The sequence below is a fragment of the Podarcis liolepis genome, assembly GCF_965112155.1.
Source record: "Podarcis liolepis genome assembly, chromosome: 10".
Taxonomy (NCBI): Eukaryota; Metazoa; Chordata; class Lepidosauria; order Squamata; family Lacertidae; genus Podarcis; species Podarcis liolepis.
In genome coordinates this window covers 12,002,132-12,024,517 of record NC_139562.1, presented here as the reverse complement: position 1 = coordinate 12,024,517, position 22,386 = coordinate 12,002,132, and the positions used below count along the sequence as shown (strand labels likewise).

The 22,386-nt window shown below is 41.6% G+C and overlaps 2 protein-coding genes across 7 annotated transcripts in view; one reads left to right on the top strand and one right to left on the bottom strand.

Annotated features, from left to right (window-relative positions):
- The window catches only part of USP6NL (USP6 N-terminal like), a 133,316-nt gene that overhangs the window by 5,053 nt on the left and 105,877 nt on the right, over window positions 1-22,386 (top strand). For 5 of the 6 annotated variants that reach the window (XM_083461101.1, XM_083461104.1, XM_083461102.1 and 2 more), the window contains exon 2: window positions 7,478-7,567. In XM_083461101.1, coding sequence (XP_083317227.1) covers window positions 7,564-7,567 — 4 coding nt within the window. In that variant the 5' untranslated portion in view covers window positions 7,478-7,563. Of the gene's footprint in view, window positions 1-2,312; window positions 2,405-7,477; window positions 7,568-22,386 lie in introns of those variants that run through there. The other variant, XM_083461106.1, reaches the window with a different exon arrangement.
- LOC310686824 (GTPase KRas) overlaps window positions 1-22,386 on the bottom strand; it is a 263,944-nt gene that overhangs the window by 234,066 nt on the left and 7,492 nt on the right. The gene's annotated exons all lie outside the window — the stretch shown is intronic.

Sequence of the window (22,386 nt, the reverse complement as noted above, 5' to 3'; positions counted from 1 at the left end):
GCTGCCTGACTTTGCTTGGAATTTACAGATTTAATCTCATGTGGAGACAAGGTCCAGAGCAGATACGCCTCCTCCCACTCCTAATAATCAGTGTGCATTCTAAGGTACACTGTTAGTTGTATGATTGCTGCCAGTTAAAAAGGAAATTCACCTCACCTGTGTACAATATCTGGACATGTAACATGGCCCCTAGAAGACCCCTGGTTCTAGCTCTGATTCACACATTACACTGGTTACAAGTAAGAAGCATAGATTCTACTTCCTCATACAATGACTTTCCCCCTCCAACCTCCTCTTTGTCTTTCAGGAAAGCTCTGAATGTCTGTCACAGAAACACAGGATTTTGCTGGGGGTTCTGTGGTTGTTCTAAGCCAGGGGTCTGCAACCTTTAAGACAAAAAGAGTCACTTGGACCCATTTCCGAAGAAAAAACAACAACCTGGGAGCCGCAAAACCATTGTGAAATTTAAAGCATGCGCGCCGCTGCCCTCTGATCTGACAGCGGGCGGGAAGGTGATGTTGGGACGGTGTGTGACTGACGCATGCACCACCCCCATGCGACATCACAGCCAGTACAGCGCCCGCCACAGTGGGGAGTGTCGGGGCGCACAATGCGCCTCCTCCCCTCGCTAGTATCCGCCCCGGAGCCGCGGCAAAGGTGTAAAAGAGCCACGTGCGGCTCCGGAGCCGCAGGTTGCAGACCCCTGTTCTAAGCACACTCACTTTATGCCGGGCACTCACCAGACATGTTGTTCATCGCTGATGCTATGCATGGACTGGACATTTTCTAGGATGCACTTAACGCTTGGATATGGTAGTCTGGAAAAGAGATAATTAAGAAGTGATATGATAAACTAGCTTTAAATATCTGAAGGGCTATGGCATATAGGTAATAGAGCAAATGTGTTTTCTGTTGTTCCAGAGGGCTGGGTATAAATCATCGGGTTCAAATGACAAGTCAAAGGATTTAGACTGAAAATTAGGTAGACCTTGCTGGTTGTAAAAGCTGTTTGACAGAGGGACTTAGAAGGTGGGATGCCCTTCTTCATTAGAGGTTTTTAAGCAGAGGCCTGCACTGGCAAATCGTTGGACTAGCTGCCCTCCTAACTCCATTCCTCTGTGATCTTACCACATTGCAGGAAGAAACCAGTCATAAGGAGACAAACAATCTTCAGAGAAGCTTGTCTGTTATTGATCTTTTTACTGAGGAACCCCCGATAGATTTCCTTAGAGCCCAGTTTGAAAACCGCTGCCCTAGCATGTGGGATAGTTATGAGTGTACCATGGAAACCTGCTCCCAGGAACCACAGTTGAACATGTTTGCCCAATGCACATTTGCAGGTTATGCACAGGGCCAAAACATTTTGCTGCCTGAGGTAGAACAGCAAATGGTGCTTCCCTCCTCAATTCCATGTTCACAGTACCCAAGGTTGGCCCAGTTGTTTTGGCCCCTGAGTCAGAAAATGCTAAATTCAGTAACTAACAATTCCTTCCTTTTCATGGCACTCAAAACCAGTTGCTTGAGGCAGACACCTCAGTCTTCCTAATGGTAGGGCTGGTGTTGCATGAGGTAAAAAAATGATGTGCGGTGTGTAACTTGCATGTTACATGTTAGCTGCAGGTGCATGCTGAACTTCATATGCTGTTGTGAGAAGCATCCCTTAGGAAGCACCTAAGTGACAGTGTTGCTTCTGTGAGCCAATTATGTAATAATTGTAATTAGCCATAGTAAATAGTTCAGAGAAGTGAAAGTTGCCTTCAGAGGATAACATAGTCGAGTCAAAAGATCACCATTATAATCAAGTGCATCATTTAAAACATTTATCTTTGATTAGGCAGTGTGTTGAGTTGCAGGAGCTTAGTGAGGAGTTGTTTCGCTTAGGGAATTGACAGAATTGGTAGTTTTCATGATTTCTTCCAACTTCCACATGAAATATTTTGTTTCACGTACACCAGATGTGATAGCCCTAGCTGAAAAATGACCAGATTTTATTATTTGTGTTCTCCAGACAGTGATTCAAGAGTGCTATGTATATTTTGCTGCATAAACTGGCCCATTCATGCATAGTCAATTTCCATAATGAGCTGGGCACCATCTAGTGATTGCTGCTTCACTGTTACGAGAGTGAGTATAGGTATTGCATGCAAAATACATGTATTTATGGGTGGCATATAAAATACAGTGATGTTGTGGGAGTACCTGATAGGGGGAGCACCGTCCTCTTGACTTTGGAACATCACTTGGGCCTCAGAATAGGGCAAGGCATTCTTTCAGTCTCATCCTTGGTCTCTGCTTCTAGGCACCCGGCTGAGCTCCAGAGAAATCCTCTTTTGCTTTACCACCTCACCCCAGATGACACCAGCTTCCTGCTGTCCCCATAGATCTCTCATGACTACCCTATTCTGTGAGGCTCGGATTTTTTTAAAAAAAGAATATAAATGAAATCATAAAGAATATGCTATATTGTCAACTCATTTAAAATATGGCAGTGTACAATAAAACAACCAAAACGTGAAATGCAGAACAGATGACCAACAATCAATCACATTAATTCTCTAAAAATTCTTGGTGGAACAAACATTTTTAGCAGATGGCAAAATATCAGTGTTGTGGGTGCCTGTCCCAGTTACCTGGGAACAGGGACCACACTCCTTTATATTCCCCTGCAGTGGGAGGGTCTGCATTCTCATTTTCATGATTATTATCCATAATCACCACTACAAAGAAAGACTTTTGGTGTCCTGTTTAATAGCTTTGGTGTCTGAAATATTCTTTTACAAGCTCTGCTGTTCTGGGGAATTAAATTCCCTTTCACTTTTCCTTGTAGCCTTTTTGGTGAGTTGTGAGGGAATGCAAGCTCCTTAAAAAGCTGTACAGATTTTTCATCTACAGTTTGGGTAGGACCTGAACCAATGCATTAATGTTACAAGAAAGGAGCTTTTGTGGGTTCATTCCAACTACAATTCTACGAGTTAACTGGTTCCATCTTTTTCTCCCTAGCTTCAGCAGTGGGGCCACCCCTGAAAAACCGATGGCAGACTTTTTATACTGCAGCTTGGGCATGCTTTTCTTGTGAACAAAAGAGTGGGGAAATATTCTACCCTATTTTGATAAAATATGGTGGGCTAGTGGCAGGGGAGAGAAATATTTTTTTCAGGGTGTGAGAATACCATAGTGTTGGTGCTCTCTTTCCTAAGCAAGAAAACAAAAGAGGGAAGTGTACTGAAAGTGCTCTGAAAAGTTGGTTTCATAAAAAGTTTTCCTTCATCAAAGGCAATTTAAAACACTTACAAAAAAATACAAATATGCTAACAGCTCTTTAAAACCTTTTAAAACGTCTTAACAAATGAAGTTAAGCCGTCCTTTTCTATCTTTTCTATCTTTAAACTCATATCTATAAAACAGAAAGCTGTCGCTAGTATAAATCAGACTAATGGTTATGACAAAGTCTTACTGTGAGCCCACTTATATATGGGGAGTTACAAATAGACTTTTACAGAAAGTGCAAATAACAGGGAAGGGGAGGGGAAGCTTTTAAGTTGCTACAAATTATTATTGCCTTCAAATGCAATTGGCATGAGCAACAGACTGGGGGGGGGGCATTTTGAGAACCCCTTTCTCCTTTCTTTTCTTGCATTCATTGTTTGGCTTCCCTTGTTTCGGTTTTTGCTTGAATTTCTCCTATGACGGTAGCAGTTCCTTTGATAGGTTTTGCAACTGATTAACCAGCAAGCTGCCTTTGTAGAAAAATCCGGAGGCTTTCCAGCTTTCTTTCTTGGATTTACTCTGGATCTGCAACTGGATCTGCAAATGTTATGTTCAGTCACATTTTAAGGAAGTTGGATAATTACTTTCTCTCTCATCTTATCCTGCCTAAGCCTTAAGGTATCAGGGAAGAGAGGCACTGCATGGAATTAGCTCACTAGATTTGCACAGATGGCGGTATTGTGGTCAGTTTGTAGAAAAATACCAAGTTACTGAATATTTCTTACAGCAGCAATTCAAAAATGGACATACTCGGCATACAATAAGCCCACAACTTATGCAGGGTTTACGTTTTGGGAATGGCACCTAAAGCCAAAATTGCATATAGCCAAAGCACATTGGGTTCAGTGGCGGGTGGGATAGCCAAAGTCATTTTTCACAGAACCCCACCCCCTTTATATTTTATTTTTTTGCCGTGCACTTAAAGCTGAATGCACACAAGTTAAATGTGCAAATGTTGTGGGCTTACTGTACCACTGAGTTGCCATTTAAGATGGCACTCATACTATGAGTAAGGAAGACTATGCACTTGGGCAAAAAAAATGAGAGGCACAAATACAAGATGGGTGACACCTGGCTTGAGAGCAGTACATGTGAAAAGGATCTAGGAGTCTTGGTTGACCACAAACTTGACATGAGCCAACAGTGTGACGCGGCAGCTAAAAAAGCCAATGCAATTCTGGGCTGCATCAATAGGAGTATAGCATCTAGATCAAGGGAAGTAATAGTGCCACTGTATTCTGCTCTGGTCAGACCTCACCTGGAGTACTGTGTCCAGTTCTGGGCACCACAATTCAAGAAGGACACTGACAAACTGGAACGTGTCCAGAGGAGGGCAACCAAAATGGTCAAAGGCCTGGAAACGCTGCCTTATGAGGAACGGCTAAGGGAGCTGGGCATGTTTAGCCTGGAGAAGAGGAGGTTAAGGGGTGATATGATAGCCATGTTCAAATATATAAAAGGATGTCACATAGAGGAGGGAGAAAGGTTGTTTTCTGCTGCTCCAGAGAAGCGGACACGGAGCAATGGATCCAAACTACAAGAAAGAAGATTCCACCTAAACATTAGGAAGAACTTCCTGACAGTAAGAGCTGTTCGACAGTGGAATTTGCTGCCAAGGAGTGTGGTGGAGTCTCCTACTTTGGAGGTCTTTAAGCAGAGGCTTGACAACCATATGTCAGGAGTGCTCTGATGGTGTTTCCTGCTTGGCAGGGGGTTGGACTCGATGGCCCTTGTGGTCTCTTCCAACTCTATGATTCTATGATTCTAAGAGTTATTTTCTTTTGTGTGTGTGACAATATGTGTGTATGCATGTGGGGAGTAAAGTGAATTGGGGCTGCTCACCCTGCAATGGCCATGGGTTGATTTTGAGCTGGCTGCTTCTCCTTTCTCTGTGTTGGAACAATGTGGGATAGTGTATAGGACAGGGGTCAGCAAACGTTTTCAGGAGGGGCTGACTGTCCCTCAGACCTTGTGGGGGGGTCTGAGAGTAAAAAGGACACCCTCCCAAAAGGACACCCCGCTGCCACTCAAGCCGACACCACCTCATCTTCGGTAGTGTCGTTGTTGTCCTCTGCCTCGGCCAGGTGTCCACGGGGCACAGAGCCCATGCTGCTGGCCTGTGCGGCAGAGGCAGCCTCCCTGCCACCGCCGCTTCCTCCCGCTCGGCTTTTGGTCATGCGTGGCCACCCAGAGCTTCCTGCAGCCAATCCGAAGCAGTGCCAGTGTTGCGGAAGTCAGTCCCCGCACGGCGAGGCCTCTGCGCCACACTGGTTTAGCATGTGGACTGACCAAGCGGGCGGCAGGGTCCGCGGGCCGGATTTACGGGCCCAGTGGTCTGCATCTGGCCCCCAGGCCGTAGTTTGCCGACCCCTGGTATAGGACATACTTGTTGAACAGAAAATGGTGTGGGGGCAGGGAGAGAACCATTTCAGTTAATTTCTCCATTGTAGGAGGAGTTTGTCAATGATTTTTCAGGACTTGATATTAGCACTGCAGTATTGCAACACCCCTCTCTCTTCTTTAGCAAGTGGCATCAGCAGCAACTTGACCATCGTCCTACATCCTTTGCAAAACCTCAGGCCTAGTGTAGCTGTGATAAAAATTGAGGAAGGATGTAAGGAGAAAAATCTGACTTAGGTCTAGTATAGGCATTATTTTTTAATTAATGGTAGTCCTGTTCCTCATTTAAGCTTTGCCTTTATCTTTCTCAAGTCAAGTCATAAGCACAAGGCACACTGCCTAGCCCGGAAGTAAACGCTGCAGTCAGTGCACTAATGATCTCTCTGACTGAGAGAGACAAATACAATTGCAGCTGGGAACTCTTCCGGGGTTTAATTGGTGAACATGAAGGCACATGTCTGGCTATGGATTATTAACAAAGATTGGATTGTTAACAGATGACTGGAGAATGAGCATACCTTACTTAGCTGTTAAAGTCTCAAGAAGCTCTGCATATTGCTTTTGATGGTTGTGCCACATAAACATTTACTGGGAGTTTGTTAAAAAAGAGAGAGACATTATTAGGCTAACCTGCTTTGGGTGAATGTGGGTGCAGGCCTGCAGCTGGAAATCTTGTTTGTGGAGGAGAGCAAATGGCAAAGGGGAATTGCACTTACTGGTTAGAATATGGAGTAAGAGCTGGTTTTCTTCTTCCTGAAGCATAAAAGAGGATGTGACTTCTGACGAGAGAGATCTGCAGCTTACTTCAAGGAGGGACTAATCCTGTGAGAAAAGGATTGTGAGCTAGTTGCTTAGCCACAGGACGGCATAACGTATGCTCCTGTAAATAAATGGTTTGTGTCATTATTTTTTTTGGACAAATCCGTGCCATTTTTAAGGTGACCACACCATAAAGTGATTTACACAACACATCAGTAAATTATGATTATTCTCTCTCACTCTCTCTCTCTCTGAAGGCTTTTTTTTAGAGATGGCTAAATTTTTTAGAGATGGCTGTATCCATCTTCTCACCCTGAATGAGCAGCTAGGAAAACCTGGTACCATGTGGCAGTTACAGCAGAGGGAGCTTCTCTGCTAGATTACAGAAAGTCTCACCCTCCCAGCTCTCTTCTTCTCCTTAGTGGGTTTTAGGGGTGGTGTTGGGAAATGAGATGTTAACAGTCCTCAGCCCAGCCATGGTATTTTTGCTTCTGCTGTTATTAAATAGAATGGCCATCAGGAAAACCTGTCGCCTCCTGTTTCATCTTGTGCATGTACATCTTACAAATATAGTTATGTTGTTCCTAGCTTGAGGTTAACTTCTCTTCATTTCCTTCTTGGTGAGCATTTGGAATAGAATATTTCATTGTCTCTTTAGTGTAACAATGTACGTAAATTAAAGTGAAAACTGGGGAAGGGCCCAAAATATCCCTGGTGAGGGGAAGGCCAGACCTCTGGTGATATGGTCAGGGAGTGGGTGTGGGAATGCTAAAAGATTTATTTGCTAAGATTATTGAGCTTAGACTTACTGTTAGCGTGTTTTTACTCCTGTCAATAAAGCAGTTCTAAAAATATGCTGAGTATAAAGATGGATGAATATATTTCATTCCTATGGGAGCGATAATAACTTGAGAACTAGCTCCTTCCTGCCCCCATAGGTCTTGAGAATCTGCTGCAAGAGTTAGATTTGCTGATAAAAGTAGTAAATGTAATAGCATGAATAAATTCTGTCACTGATAATACCTTTCTTGTTTTCCCTCCCTTTGGCTAGGACATGTATACCTCTGAGAGATCTTCTTGGACAAGATACCTTAGTTTAAGACCTGTTTGGGACCATATGCAAAGAGGCTACCAGTCATGAGTAAGTAAATGTTCTCCAGAGCCCAGAATTTCAAACAGCTTTTTAAGTCTTTAGCTTTTAAGAGCAAACTTCTGCCTCTACTATAGTGAATGCAAGTGCCTCTGTCACAGCAATCAGTAAGTGAAGCTTGGCTGTTTTTGACTACCCCCTGTTTTTGGTTGTTTGAATGGTGCAGAAGACTCTCTGGGTGGGTTGTGCCCCAAGCCCCATTGGGATTAATGTCAGCTGAGTCGGCTCAGTAAATGTATGGGATGGCAACAATTTCCAGTGCATCATTGAGTACTGAGTATGTTGCCTGCATGTGGGATGATACACTTTTCCGGTTTTTAAAATAAATGTTGCTTTCTTTTGGAGCGATGTTTGAAATTGGCTCATGAAAGTTAAGAAATGTTTTGGTAGGCCAGAGTAACTTATATGTGATTAGGATATTGTTAAGGCATGTGTTTCACGGGTCATTTCACTTCACTGTTGTACGTATCTCAAACACATTATTGGTCAGTTAACCGGGTCAATTAACTGAGTCAATTACTATGTTTTTGCAAACCTTTCTAGTCATTGGGTCTTTTCAAACACACGTAATATATCTCTAATGACATAGGAGTTGTTGTAGTGTGGCTGCTTTTCTTGGTTTGTTAATAATCAGAAATCTGCAGCCAAGTGAGAGGAGTCTGTGCTGTAACTTCTTTCACCAGAAAGTTCTTGGTAGGGATGATGGTTCATGGGAATGAGCTGCTGTGTGAAGTCATTTAACATGACCTAACAAGTAGCATAAGGGAACATGCTGTACTCTCTCTCTCTCTCTCTCTCTCTCTCTCTCTCTCTCTGTGTGTGTGTGTGTGTGTGTGTGTGTGTGTCTGTGTGTACATGTACATTTCTATGTCTATGTATGTGTGAGCATCTGACCATCCAGATGTTGCTGAACTTCAACTCCCATCAACCCCAGTAGCATGAACAGTGATCAAGGATGCTGGAAGTTATAATTCAGCAATATCTGGATGGCTGCAGGTTCCCCATCCATGCCAGAGTGGCTTCCAAGCTGCTGAAAGGAGTATCGGAGAAGAAACAGACTAAATAAGAACAGACTAAATAACAAGAAACAGACTAAATAAGTAGTCTATTGTTAGGTAGGTTTTTCTTTGCCTCTGGTCTTCTGTTCTAGCTGGTAGCCATATACCATCTCTTGTTGTCCAGGATGTAGTAGCCTGCAAGTGAAGGCTGCTTGGAGTCTGCAAGGGTAGTGCATATGTTCTCTAACTGGCATACCAATACACCTTGCTGCATTACACCTTGCTGTGAATTAAGTTTTTGGAGGATGGATGATTTTCTGTTGAGAAGAAGCAGGTTACTTCTGTGTCCAGCCTGGGTTGGTAGATGTTGGAAGGGAGCCTCAATCTAGCTTGCTGTTTTTAAGAGTCTGAAGCATGGCTGCCCTCTGAGAAGGAAAATAATATGCAACATGCAACATGCGAATGGAATTATGACAATCATGGCTTATTTGCTGCTTGTAACAATAAGACAAATAGTAGCCAAACAGAGATCATCTTTGGTACAAACCACAGAAAGAACTCAAAGGAAAATAGGGAATAGGAGGCACTGCTATTCTTGGGGATCGAAAGCAAAAATACCCCAAGCCTGGTTTGCTTTCTGTTGAAGAATAGAATTTCACCCTCATCAACCCAAAGTGCTCTGTGACCTTTTTGTTTAAAACAATGCTCTTAAGATTGCGTAGGGACTTCGTAGGCATAGCTCCTTCATGGAAAGGTCAACCACTAATACATTGTTATCACTGTTTTTGCAGACACAGAAACACAGCCTGCAACAAATTGTCTGGCAGTCTGCTTTGTGGACTAATTATATAGCACTTGGAAATTTTAATAACTTTTTGGACTGTAAATGAAAGTGTTAACAGCAAACTGTTAGACAGAAGATGAATAATGCAGCAGCAAAACTGTTTCCAATGCTGGCCGTGACATTGTTCATGAATGTCTTTTTTAAGATAGCAATACAAAAATAGGGGAGATAAATGTTGCAAGAACTAGCGCTATCTATCACCTGCCAGCGCTGAGAGCTTGAATGTAGAATACTCTATGACACTGCTTAGGCCTGGTTTGCACATTGCAGCTCCTAGTTGTGTTGATCATACAGACATAATGCTAAACCGTGCTAACACTAGCCATGATTTGTTTTTGTTTTTTGCTAGTTCCAACCAGTAGAGGCTGGTCCATTAGTGTTAATAGGCCACTGCTACGCCAACCCCAGTCTACTCTCAGCCAGCCCCTACCTGTCTGCGTTCCTAATTACTACCAGTCTAGGAATGATTCTGTTTTTCAGCTTCCTTGTTTTATTTTTTAGTCTCAGTGCTGCCCTTGGGGAAAGCAGCAGGGAGGAAGATAGGGGCAAAATTAGAATCATTTCCCTCTGCTTGTTGGCAGCTTTGGCTTCACCTACCAGTTTCAGTGGATACCAGCCACCTCTGGATCCAACATACCTTGAATCTGTGACTAAGCTAAACCCTTCCCTTGGAGGACATATATTTAGAGATACCAGTGAGACCTGCTATTTTGCCTTGCAAGCAGGGAGGTTGGAGAGTTGCTGAAATTGCTCAGAATGGCTTACTTGGTAGAGGTGGGACAACTAGCCACAGTCAATGGAAGCCATGGCTTGCAAACTCATTTCAAACCGTTGTTTCACATCCTGAATTTGGAGCAAATTCTTAACTGCAAAAGAATCTGCAGCAAATTCTTAACTATAGTTTAGGTAGTTAAATGTCTCTCTTAACCATAGTTAAGGATGATTACCACAATGTTTTTACTGAGGCATTTGGTGATGGAGGTAGGGGAGGCAGCAGTGATTCTACCATGTTAGTTTCATCCTGTTGGTCTCCCAACACTGCCTCTTGTAGAATAGCTGTGGCTTGATGTGAATGTGGGCCTAATGGTGAATTTATACAGTCAGTAGCTGCGATGATACCAAACAGAGATGACTACATATCTGTGCTTGATAATGTTTTGGGGACAGTCTCCTTCCTCAGTGGATGGAAAATATTGGTGCTTCTACATGTGCTGCTGCTCATTTGCTGTGTCGCTCTCTGGCTCTGGAAGCCTAGGCAAGTGGTTTGCTGAGTGAAGCTATAGCTGCTGCCTTACCTGGCTCCCCTCACTGCATCCTGCTATGCTATTCAGTCATAGGTAGGATCGTTTGGTTCTTTGGCTTTCTCTCTGGGCTGCATTCTCTCCCTTTACCTGTAATCTTTGCTGCTGGCTGCTGGCAGCCTCTACTGGTGGTGTAAACCTGACTCTTCCCCAGGCCTCAAAGTTCTGAATGACAGATGATACTGCTTATAGGAAGACCTATCTACATTTCAGTATATCAAGGCTCAAGTCTTATTGGGGCTGAGGCCTCTGTGGTATAGCCTGATTTTTTACCTTCTGCTGTCATATGAGTGGTTCAGTCAAGCTTCACAAAGCCTTGACTCAACACAGAAGTATTGGGTTCAACACTATCACATAATGTAGTTGCTGCTTACTAACAGCTCTTTATGCTTCCAAAACTTACTTTCCCTCCAGCCCCTCCTAGAAAACTAATCTGTCCCTGTTTGGTTCCTGCATTAATTTTCAAAACCCTCAAGCGCCTAGAGAGTCACGTACCTGAAAGTCTGCCTATTCCCAAGGAAGTTCTCTGGGTGGCCTATTCTGAGGCTCAATCCCTAACTGTGAAAATTCCTCCAGAGGGAGATCTACCTGTCACCACCTCTATTGCTAAGATTCCTCAGTCCCCGGGTTTTTGTAGGTTAGTTTATTTATGGTTTGGTATTGTGCTCTTTGGTTTGGCCTGTGGAGCTGGCTTTTCAGAAGTTCCGTTACTGATGTGTACTCTGTTGCTGCTTTGTATTCTGTGATTTATTATTAAGCTGCCTTGAGTGTTAGTCTGCAGAATGGTGATGCATAGGGTTTTTCTCCCTAAATATTTTTGTAAAGAAAAAGTACAAAAGCTGATGTGCAAGAACACGGGAACTGGTCTTTAAAAATTGGAGCCTATACAAGCGTAGCAATAATGGTGCCTTTGGAGCATTATACTCTCCAAATGTCAAGCCTCCTAATTACAGTTCAGTCAGAATATTTGTACTGCCTCCAAAAGGGAAAAAAAGGAAGTCTATAACTGAAAAGTTCTGACTTAACTCTCCATTTTAGTCCATGGGGCAGCCTCGAGCTAATTGCTGTCTTGTGCGGACTATATAGCAGAGAAAACAGTTGCTTGACCCAGTAAATATAGGAAGTGTTTCCTATGGGCAGAAATAAGAAGAAAGTTGAATTAAATTAACAAAACAGAAAAACAAAAATCATAGGTAGCTATATTGGTTTATTAGAAAATTCAACAGTCTCAGTAGGGTAATGCCTTTATTAGGACCAACAAAAATGTCACAAAGTATTGAGCTCATTATTGTATGAGATTTTAGTTAGAAGTATTACTCTACTGTGGGGTTTCGATCTGAATTATATAACAGTAATTTTCCCCCTTTTATGCCATGTTGCTGGTTAAGTGAAACTCACTATAATTACACCTATTGTAGCAAATAATTGTATTAATAACACCAGAATTGGTTTCTTGGTAGTCGTGATTTTCTGACCTGCTGCTTCCAAGGAACGCTATCTAATTTGACTTGTCTGCCTTAAAAACCCAGCTTGTTGCTGAGGATTCTGGGGACAGTGGATAAGATACTTGTTGCAGCCACCTTCCTAAAACTGAACAAGTTGACTCTGGATGGGAGACCAGCTGGGAAACTTATGTATGTCACTACAGAAGAAAGGCAAGATGTAAGTGTAATCTAGGGTGTACATTTGTTTCATATGTGGCACCGATCATAACTACATAAGAAAAGCCGTAACTACTGTTGTTAATGACTTTTAAAACATTTATTTAGTCCCCTTCTGTTAAAGAATGCAGGACGGGATGGGTCTTTGCCCAGCGAAATTAGAATGTATATTCTGGTGAACAAGACAAGAATATGAAAGTTGATAATGAGGGCTATAAATGTGTAGCTCAAAAATGGTCATCCCTAGGGATGCTCAGTAGTAGACAGCAGGCTCCTCATGCCGCTCATTAGACAGTTCCAAGGACTGGGTAGCTGGTGGTGTGAAAGACCTTTTGCTTGAGGTCCTGGAAAATCACTATCAGTCAGCATAGACTAGACAGTACAGTGGTACCTCGGGTTAAGAACTTAATTCGTTCTGGAGGTCTGTTCTTAACCTGAAATTGTTCTTAACCTGAAGACCACTTTAGCTAATGGGGCCTCCTGCTGCCGCCACGCCGCTGCTGCATGATTTCTGTTCTCATCTTGAAGCAAAGTTCTTAACCCGAGGTACTATTTCTGGGTTAGCGGAGTCTGTAACCTGAAGCGTATGTAACCCGAGGTACCACTGTGGTGGGCTGGATGAACGAGTAGTCTGATCTGTGGTATTCCTACTCCCAGAATGTTTAGCGAGCACTTGCTACATAGATTGGGCCCATGAGATTCTGAGTTACCATACCTCCGCTATGATCCCCAGCAGTTGTAACAACGATGCAGAGATTTGCAGTCTGATGGTCCTGATGAAGTCTGTGTGGTGTTGTTTTTGTTACTATGTTGTGCATTTTGTGTTTTTATACTGTCAATCACATTGATACTGTCAATCACATTTAAAAATAATAATAATAGCCAGGGAATGAATAGCCACGTTGTGTGTGTAAATACATGGGTTGTGCAGAACAGGCTGAAGATGCCCTCCTCCTGAGATGAATAATTAATGGACCCACAGTTATCTTCAAATTTCAAATGCTTATCTCTTGGTTCTTGTATTAGAACACTATGTGAAATGTCTTGTAGCTATTTTTAGCTCTGGTAATTGATTTTCAGTTGAACCTTTTCTGTGACTTTTCTGTGTTTATGTCCTTTCTGATTGGGGACAACAACATTGATTTAGAAGAGCAGGTGAAAGTTCTGGGGGGAATTGGTACCATGATTCAAGCAATTTCAAAAGGATTCAGGTACCAGCTGTGGACTTTCTCTGAGAAAAGATAAAAAATTTAAACAATAGATCCTGTGCATAGTCTGTTTTGACAGGAGTTCTAAAATTATCATTTGCAAATGTTTAAATCGGTGACATGGGGCAGAAAATTTTCTAGAACATTTTCCAGTACAGTACTTGATTTTTCTGCAGAGACGTTTGTTGCAAAAAGTCATTAGTGACAATGAATGGATGCCAACTGCAAATAATGATATTAGGCAAGCTTGGCGTTTAGCTTTGTTTACCAAATGCAAGTAAAGCAAACATGCTAAATTAGATCACTCTCCAGAGCATCAGAACATTTCTCCATGCAAATTACCCCACACAAACTACCAATTTTCTGGGAAAACCACACCGCTGGTTTCTGTATTATGTATCAATGCGTCAGTGGTTTGGGATTCTAGTTTCATGTACCAGCTATACTATTGGCAATCCTATTGGAATGCCTTTTTAAAAACTATAATACAAGGATGAGGAATCTGCGGGCCTTCAGATGTTGCTGAACTACAGATGCCCATTAGTGGTGCCATTAGCTCTGCGGGAAAAGGTTGAGCTAACAATGTAGCAGCAGTAATAAATATTACCAGAAAGGCATATAGTAGATGCAAAACGATAATAGCTTGTAAACGAAGCGGTGGGCACACCTGAATAGTAGTAATGTGTTCTATAGCCTTTTAGGTAGCAATTTTATTCCTGCTGACCTTTTTAGGCTGTTTTAATTTTCTTTTTAAGTAGTTACATTTTTTTGTAAGTGCATATGAATATGATAATATTTGTAAGATCATATGAATATGATCAAAGTCAAGGTACAGTGGACCCTCCAGATACACACTTAATTCATTCCAGGGGTCCGTACGTATGCTGAAAAGTCTTCAAGTTGAGGCACCGCTTCTGCACATGCGCGCATGGCAAAACCCAGAAGTATACACTTCCAGGTTTGCCATGTTCGCAACCCGAAAGTTATGTGACCCGAAGGTAACGTAACCCAAGATACCACTGTATATAAATTCTTATGATAGATATTGTTAGGGAATGACTTCTTCCGTCTGCCTTTCGATTGCTAGTGTAGTACGGGACTGCTTGTTACTAAGAGCTTTTTTTAAAATAGTGGATTTGAATTTGCCTCAGTAAGAAGCTTGTTGAATACAGTTAGTCATCCAGGGGACATTTACCTTTACCTTTTTAGTTCAATCTGATGTTGCAGTGGCCCTTTGAAGGCCCTGTTCGGCCCTTCAACATCACACTCCCTTCTCCATAGGCAAGGACTTCATAGACTTTCTTAGACTTTGCAGTGTCTTGGGTGGTGGCTAGAGATGTTTGTTTTCCTCTCCTTTATATGTATGTTGAACTTCCTGCAGTGTGCTAAGCAAACATCCATTAGAACTGCAATCCCAGGATTGTAATGTGTCACAGAGAATTATTTAGCTATGGGAAACTTCAAGACTTAGGAACACATTTATAATAAATAATAATAATAATAATAAAATATTTATATCCTACCCTCCTTGGTCAAAGCCGGGCTCAGAGCGACTAATGTCATACAAGTAAGACAATGCATAAAAACAAGTGATCAGTAAATTAAGATACATCCCACAAGTAATTCAAACAAATTAAAAATAAAACTGAACAAGTGGCAATCTTCAGGTTAAAATTGAAGGCGGTTACCAACTGTTTCCACTGATATTAAAAGCATCTGTGAGCGGACTGGGAACCTCCTTTGTGCTTGTTCTTATGTCTGGGAAATTCCGGATATAAGGCAACCCTAGTTTAAACGGAAATGACAAAGGCCATAAAACTTGCCTTCTTTATGTGCCTTGTACTGCACCCTGACAATAAATTGTGCAAATCTCTTCTTCAGCCAGTATGGATTATCTTTTACTAATTATGAGTTATATCCACTTGGTACCCCTCTGGAAAGCTCTTTATTTTTTAGGCTGTTCGCCTCTCCAAACTAGCTTGTAATCAGAAACAACAGAGGATAAAAAGAACAAAAACACAAATTTAAAACTACCACTTTACACTTAGCACATTGTTTTTTTAGCAGAGCTGGAAAAAATATACCGGTAATTGAGTCAGCTAATAAACATCATGCCTGGAAGGCCAACTGAAGGGGAAATGTCTTCAGGAACATCTTGGAGCTAGTGGAGCCTTTGGTGGGGGAAAATATCACCTTGTTGCCTTTCTTCTGGGTGAAGTCTCCACTGGAGCAAAGATCCTTTCATTAGGGGATGAACACCAAGTAGATATATCCCTATATGTCTACTCTGTTCTTGGTCCTTCCAGAGATCCCCTCTTCAAATTATTGATCAGATGCTTCAGGGGGTGTGTGTTCTGCTGACCTCTCACTGGGGCAATGTCCTTTTCAGTTCTCTTCAGGTTAGATGAAAACGTAACTCTTCACTGTCCCCTCCATCAACCCTGAATCTCCTTACTTTTATTATAGCCTGCAGAGTTGATGGTTTTATTTGAGTTACTGTTGAAAGAGAAACTTCCATTGTCTACTAAGAGCTTAGTATAAAATGTATTTAAAGGCCTTTGACAATATGTCTCATGATAGAACGGCATTTTATTGGATAAAGTAAAATGCACACTTTAGCAGGCAGAATTTATTACTGCTGTCTGTTTGCTCTGTGCTCCTAATGAATCATCTGTTTCTTCCAGTGGTTAAATAAGGGCTGATGTCCTTGTAGTGGCTGCGTCCCATTATGTCTTGGATTAAATATCACCACAGACATTTCCATGCAGTGAAGTATTTGATCTTGTTAACAAACTGTGGCAGATGGAATTGTTTGGTTACCTTCATGTTTCTGGGCGATGTGAAAATGGGTAATTGTGTCCCATTCATGCCGTTTTTCAGGAGAAAATTGAAGAACCTTGATGTATAAGGGCAGCAGCAAACCGGCTTTCTTCGCTGTCTCTTTGAATTGGATTGAGGTGGAGGGAATTCAAAATTTTCACTGATTCATTTACTTCTGACAGAACTACTTTGCTTTTCAGTGTCAGCATGTGGAGGTTAATATTGGTTGCTGTCCTTGAAATTACTGTGTTGACAGAATTTAGAGGGTTCCCCCCCATCTGTAGTGCATTTTGTTACTATATATATTGTTCATTCCAAAGCATGTTTGTTCACAAGTAAGTTGTACTGCTTAAAAATAAGGCTTGTCTTTTATATAGAACTTCTGGGTGTTCAGAGCACTTGACATGAATTATTCACATCGTAAACTGCTTAGGCATAGCATGAAAGGCAGTATATAAGTCCCTTAATTTGTTTTATTTTTCTAGTTTTAGCTAGGGATAGTCAAATTCAGTTAATTTTGGTTTCTCTCAGTTTCATACTTCCCCAGTTTTAAGTTCAGTTTATCACATTTTCACATCAGTTCTCTGATTTTTTTAAAAATGAAAATTTGTAATTTAGCATGCCTTTCTTCTAATATACACATTCCCCCCCAAGCAATTCCCCTAGAACAGTTGAAATTATTTGACAAATATATGCATTTTTATTTACACTTTAGCCTATGCTCAATTTTTTAGTTGCATTACAAAATTCAGAGAAGTGCTCACTTTGAAAGATAGCTGCAATTTGATTCCTGCATTGTTTCAGAAGGTGTGAGTTAGCATGCAAACCAAACTCAGGATTTTATGCACCTAAGTTATCCCTGATGTATACCCACTGAAATTAATGGACTGTAATGTCTATTAATTCCATGGGCAGGCTGATTTCTCCCCACTCTCCCAACTGTAGACCTCCAGTTATCATAGAATAATAGAATTGTAGAGTTGGAACAGACACCAAGGGTCATCTAGTCCACCCCTGCAATGCAGGAATAGCAATGCAGGGTCCCCCCTCTAATTTTGTAACCTATATAACAGTTTTCAGGTAGGCCACTATTCCCCCCCCCCAATACATTAGAGGTGAACTCCTGAGACTGAGTGGCTTAGCTAAGACTGCTTAATGAGTTAATGAAAGAGGTGAGCTTCCAACTGGGAATTTCCAGACATCACTCTGTCTCTTGGCATTAGTTCTTGAACATTAGTTCTTGACATAGCAGAACCACAAAAATATTCTGTTCCTTTAGTGTTTTGCTTTTTATGAATGAAAATTGAGCACTTCCAGCTGCAGCCCTCCTTTCTCTCATGAAGAGAGCCATCTCTGATAAACCTTAGCTTGGGGCGGTAGTTCTTTCTTTCTTTCTTTCTTTCTTTCTTTCTTTCTTTCTTTCTTTCTTTCTTTCTAAAAAGAACATTTTATTGAACGTTTTACAGTGAATTAAAGTAAATAAGAAAAAGAAGAAGAAATACATAAAAAACAAAGCAAAGGAAAACGACAGTAATGAAGTAACAATAAAATGTAATTAAGGTTACAAAACTGCATAGTATATATGTAAGTAGATAAACTTACTATTTCCGTCAAGTAAATGTCAGTTCATGAGTCACTATGGTTTCAATAAATACGTTCCAAATATCATTAAATTTGTCCATACATAATCTTTTTCTGAAAGCAATCCATTCATAGGTTGCAAGAGCTGTCATGTTGTCAAAGGGGGTTTAGCTTGAGCGGTACTTGTCCAAGAAGCAGTTGTTGTGGCATATCTTGAGAGAGTGACTGCTGTTTCTATGATTTTCACCTGAGGAAATCCTAAGGACTGCATCTTTCTGGATATCCCCTTGAGTGGTTTTTCTGGCAGTTCTTGTTGTTATTTTATTTTGTCCAGATAGGGGCTCAGCTGGGCCATCAGCCAAAGTTGTTGGAAGACACTCCACACCACCGAGGCCACCTGAGCCTCAAGTGACAACCATGGATGCAGAAGTACACCCAAGCTGCATACCTGCTCCTTCAGAGGGAGTGTTACCCCATCAAGAGCAGGCAACCTCCCATCCATTGGGTCTAGGGAACCGCCCACTAACAGTCTCTGCAAAGGAATATCAGCTGAACATGGCAGCAAAGCAGAAAATGCCAGTATTCTCTGCATAGTTGGTTGAGCACTTGGCTTGCATTTGAAGCTGAGTGTGAGGTCAGTGTCGAGCTCCAAGTGTGGGAGGAGGAGATTGGTGAGTGGTTCTCTCCATCATGGCTGCCCTTTTTAGAAATAGAGCATGAGAAGGAAGCAGCTCATTCATCTCTCAGTGAGCTTTTGGAGGTGCTTGCCAGAGAGGAAAAGGATGCTTGCCATGGTGAGCGTGGTGCGAGAATTTGTAGGCCCCTGTGTGGGAGTCTGATGTTTAGAAAGTGCCTGTTCACTGATAACTACTTTGGATTCTAGCAGGGGAAGGGAGAATAACTTGCCAAATATAGCTGTGTAATATCGGAAGAATCATAATCTGTATTGATGTAAGTATGTAGTAGAATCAGTGATGAAGGCAACAGATGGTTTAGCATCTAACTTCCTGCTTCCCAGTAGCATTCTCCCATGTGGTTTTGAACAGAATGAGAGCAATACATTTTTATCTTTTCCAACTATACTATTTCTAACTTGTAAATATCTAAACTTTAAACTGAGGCCAATATCCGTCTGTTTGCTCATGGCATTTGCAATGCTAATAAATTAAAGTACATAGCATGGTGTGTGTGTGTGTGTGTGTAAGTTTGCACACCTAAACCTATTTCTGATATCCTTTCTTGCTCTAGAGCCTGTGCAGGCAATCTTTCACCCTTATTCCCCATGTACCCATTTGGTTGTGCGAATTGGTCTTAAGTCACAAGAGGTTTTTTGATTTTAGAGGAATAGCATCATCGTTCATTGTGGAGTAAAGGCAGCTGCTGTTTGGAGAGATTTTTTGATATTTTCATGGCTTGGTGCTGTAGCAGTACTTACCCATCAGTTTGCTCTAAATGGTAGCTAATGACAGGTCTACAGTTAAATTGAAAGCAAGATTCTTACACCTCTCAAGTGGATAACCTATAGCAATGTTTTTCTTGTTCATGATGTTTAACCAGTTATCATTGTTGGGGCTTCTTATGTGCTCGATTTCATTACAGGAGTCTAGTGATAGTACCTCATGTGTCTTTGTATAATTTCCTATATGCAAAGTGATACCTGTGAAGGAAAACAGTTGTGTAAAGAGACAATTTAATGAACTGAATACCTTTCTTGGTGTGGACTAGAAGGTGGGCTCTTCTTGACTACTGTAATTCGCTCTACGCGGGGCTGCCCTTGAAGCTGTCCCAGAAACTCCAGCGGGTACAGAATGCTGCAGCAAGGCTCCTCACGGGGTCTCTGCCATGGGAGCATATTCATCCAGTGCTTTTCAAGCTGCACTGGCTCCCGGTGGAGTACAGGGTCAGATTTAAGGTGCTGCTTTTGACCTTTAAAGCCCTTCACGGCCTAGGACCCTCGTACCTACGGGACCGCCTCGCCTGGTATGCCCCACGGAGAGCCTCAAGGTCCATAAATAACAACACCCTAGTGGTCCCAGGCCCTAAGGAAGTTAGATTGGCTTCAACCAGAGCCAGGGCCTTTTCAGCACTGGCCCCAACTTGGTGGAACGCTCTGTCTCATGAGACCAGGGCCCTGCAGGATCTGATTTCTTTCCGCAGGGCCTGTAAGACAGAGTTGTTCCACCTGGCCTTTGGATTGGAGCCAATTTGATTCCCTCCCCCCCCCTTTCTTTTTTCTTTCCCTTCTCCTGCAATGAGGCTACATTTTAATATTTTAATGTTCCATTATTTTAATGTTGTATTTTATTTTTGTTTTTAAGTTGTAATCATTCATCTTGTTTTTATTCTTGCTTGTAAGCCGCTCTGAGCCCGGCCTTGGCTGGGGAGGGCGGGGTATAAATAAAAAATTATTATTATTATTATTATTATTATTATTATTATTATTATTATTATTATTATTAATATATTGCACCCGTTTTGCTAGAGATGGGATGTTTGGCCCATTCTCATTTAAGCTGGGTTTATCCCAAATTGAAAACAGGTGGTGAAGTTCAGTGTTGCATAATGAAAAGCCATTGTCCTTCCCTTTTCTTTGTTCCCCCAGATCTGCTCAAAGGGTCCCCCAACCCTCTGGAGCTGGCAACCCCTGCTTATAAGCATTTGAAATAAACATTGAGTGGTGGGTTTGACTAACAGATTTTTGGCTGTCCTTTGTGCTGTAAATGTGTTGCCTTCTGGCAAAAATCCACAAAAGCTGTTTTTCAAAGAACAGCTAATTCTAATTACGTTAATGGAGACATTTTTGATCTTGGTGACAGCTGAGTAATCAGAACTGAGGTCACCCTTTCATATGCTTCAGGATATCAAACATTGGAGCGCTTAAATTTGTAAGCTATGCTGGTAGTTTTTTTGGCATCCTGTGTCATTTCAGACAGTTATTTTAATTTGCTTTTAATCTCAGGATTTTCCCACTTTTATTTAGGTGGAAGAAACATGTTCATTGTCAACTTGATCAGAAGTATACGTATTCAGTGCAGCCATCTAACTGATCTAAACTGGTGTGAACCTGGCATAAGAGTGGTGTGAACAGCATGACTGTTGCCATCAAGAGAAATGGCTCTGTCTTGTGCAGAATTAAAAATCTGCATACCTGTGTGCAGAGCATAAAATAAGAACAGAAGCATCAGATGAAGGACCCATCTAGTCCTTCATGCTGTTTCACAGTGGACAACCCATTGCCTGTGGAAAGCCTGCAAGCAGGGCATGTGCAAACAGCACTTCCCCAACTTGTGCTCCCTTCAATGTCAGTACTGGACTGTCAGCCTTATCCTTCATGAATATATCTAAACCCCTTTTACATGTATCCAAGTTGGTGGTCATCACTACAACTTGTGCTAGTGAATTTTCATAGTTCCTTAAGTATGTTCTTTGTGAAGTACTTGCTGATGTGTGTCCAATATTTAGCTTTCCTGGATGGCCTTGGCTTTTAGTATTTTGAAGTAGAAAAACTTCAGCTTTCTCCACACCATGGGTACTTTTATACCTCTTTTTTGACCCCTATACATTTTCCCCCATCTCCAACTTATGAAGTCCAAAATATTTTAACCTTTCCTTTAAGGGGTTGACTCCAGCTTCTTATTTTGGTTGTCCCTTTTCTGAATCTTCTCCAGTATCAATTCTGTATTCCAAGTGTGGTTGTGTCATAGATTTGTAGACTGGCATTTTGGATATTGGCAGTTTTGTTTTCAAACTGTCATAATGATTCCTAATATGAAATTAATTGTTTTCACAGCTGGCTTAATGTTTTCATCTAGCTATCAGCTAAGGTCCCAATGTACTGTTCATGATCAGTTCCCACTAGCCCATTGACATATATGTGAAATCAGGATCTCCCCCAATAAATATTACTTTACACTTACTTTAACTGAATATCATGTGCTGTTTTAATTCCCATTCCCCACAAGATCCTTTGAGAACTCCTCTCAGTTCTTTTGTGTTCTTGTCACCCTGGTGTCATCAGCAAACAGGAATATCCCACAACTCAGCCCAACCTCAGGCCAGCTATGAACAAGGTAAAAAACACTGATTCCATTATTGATCCTTGGGGACTCCACTCCTTACATTCCTCCATTGGAAAATTCTCATTTATTCTTACTCTCTGCTTCCTGTTTTTTTAGCTAGTTACTTATTGATAAGGGTACTAGGCTGCACCACACCCAGCTAAAGAGAGATTTACTTCGCTTTAGCCCTTGGTAATCGTGATTTTTGTCAAGGGAGTATGCAGTGATGTTGCAGATTGTGGTGGCACTACAAAATGCAGTGGTTCTTATATCTCTAGGGTTCTGGGGGCATGCTCTTTTGGTTTTTGGTAGGAAGGTTTAAGTTTTTAGCTCTCATGG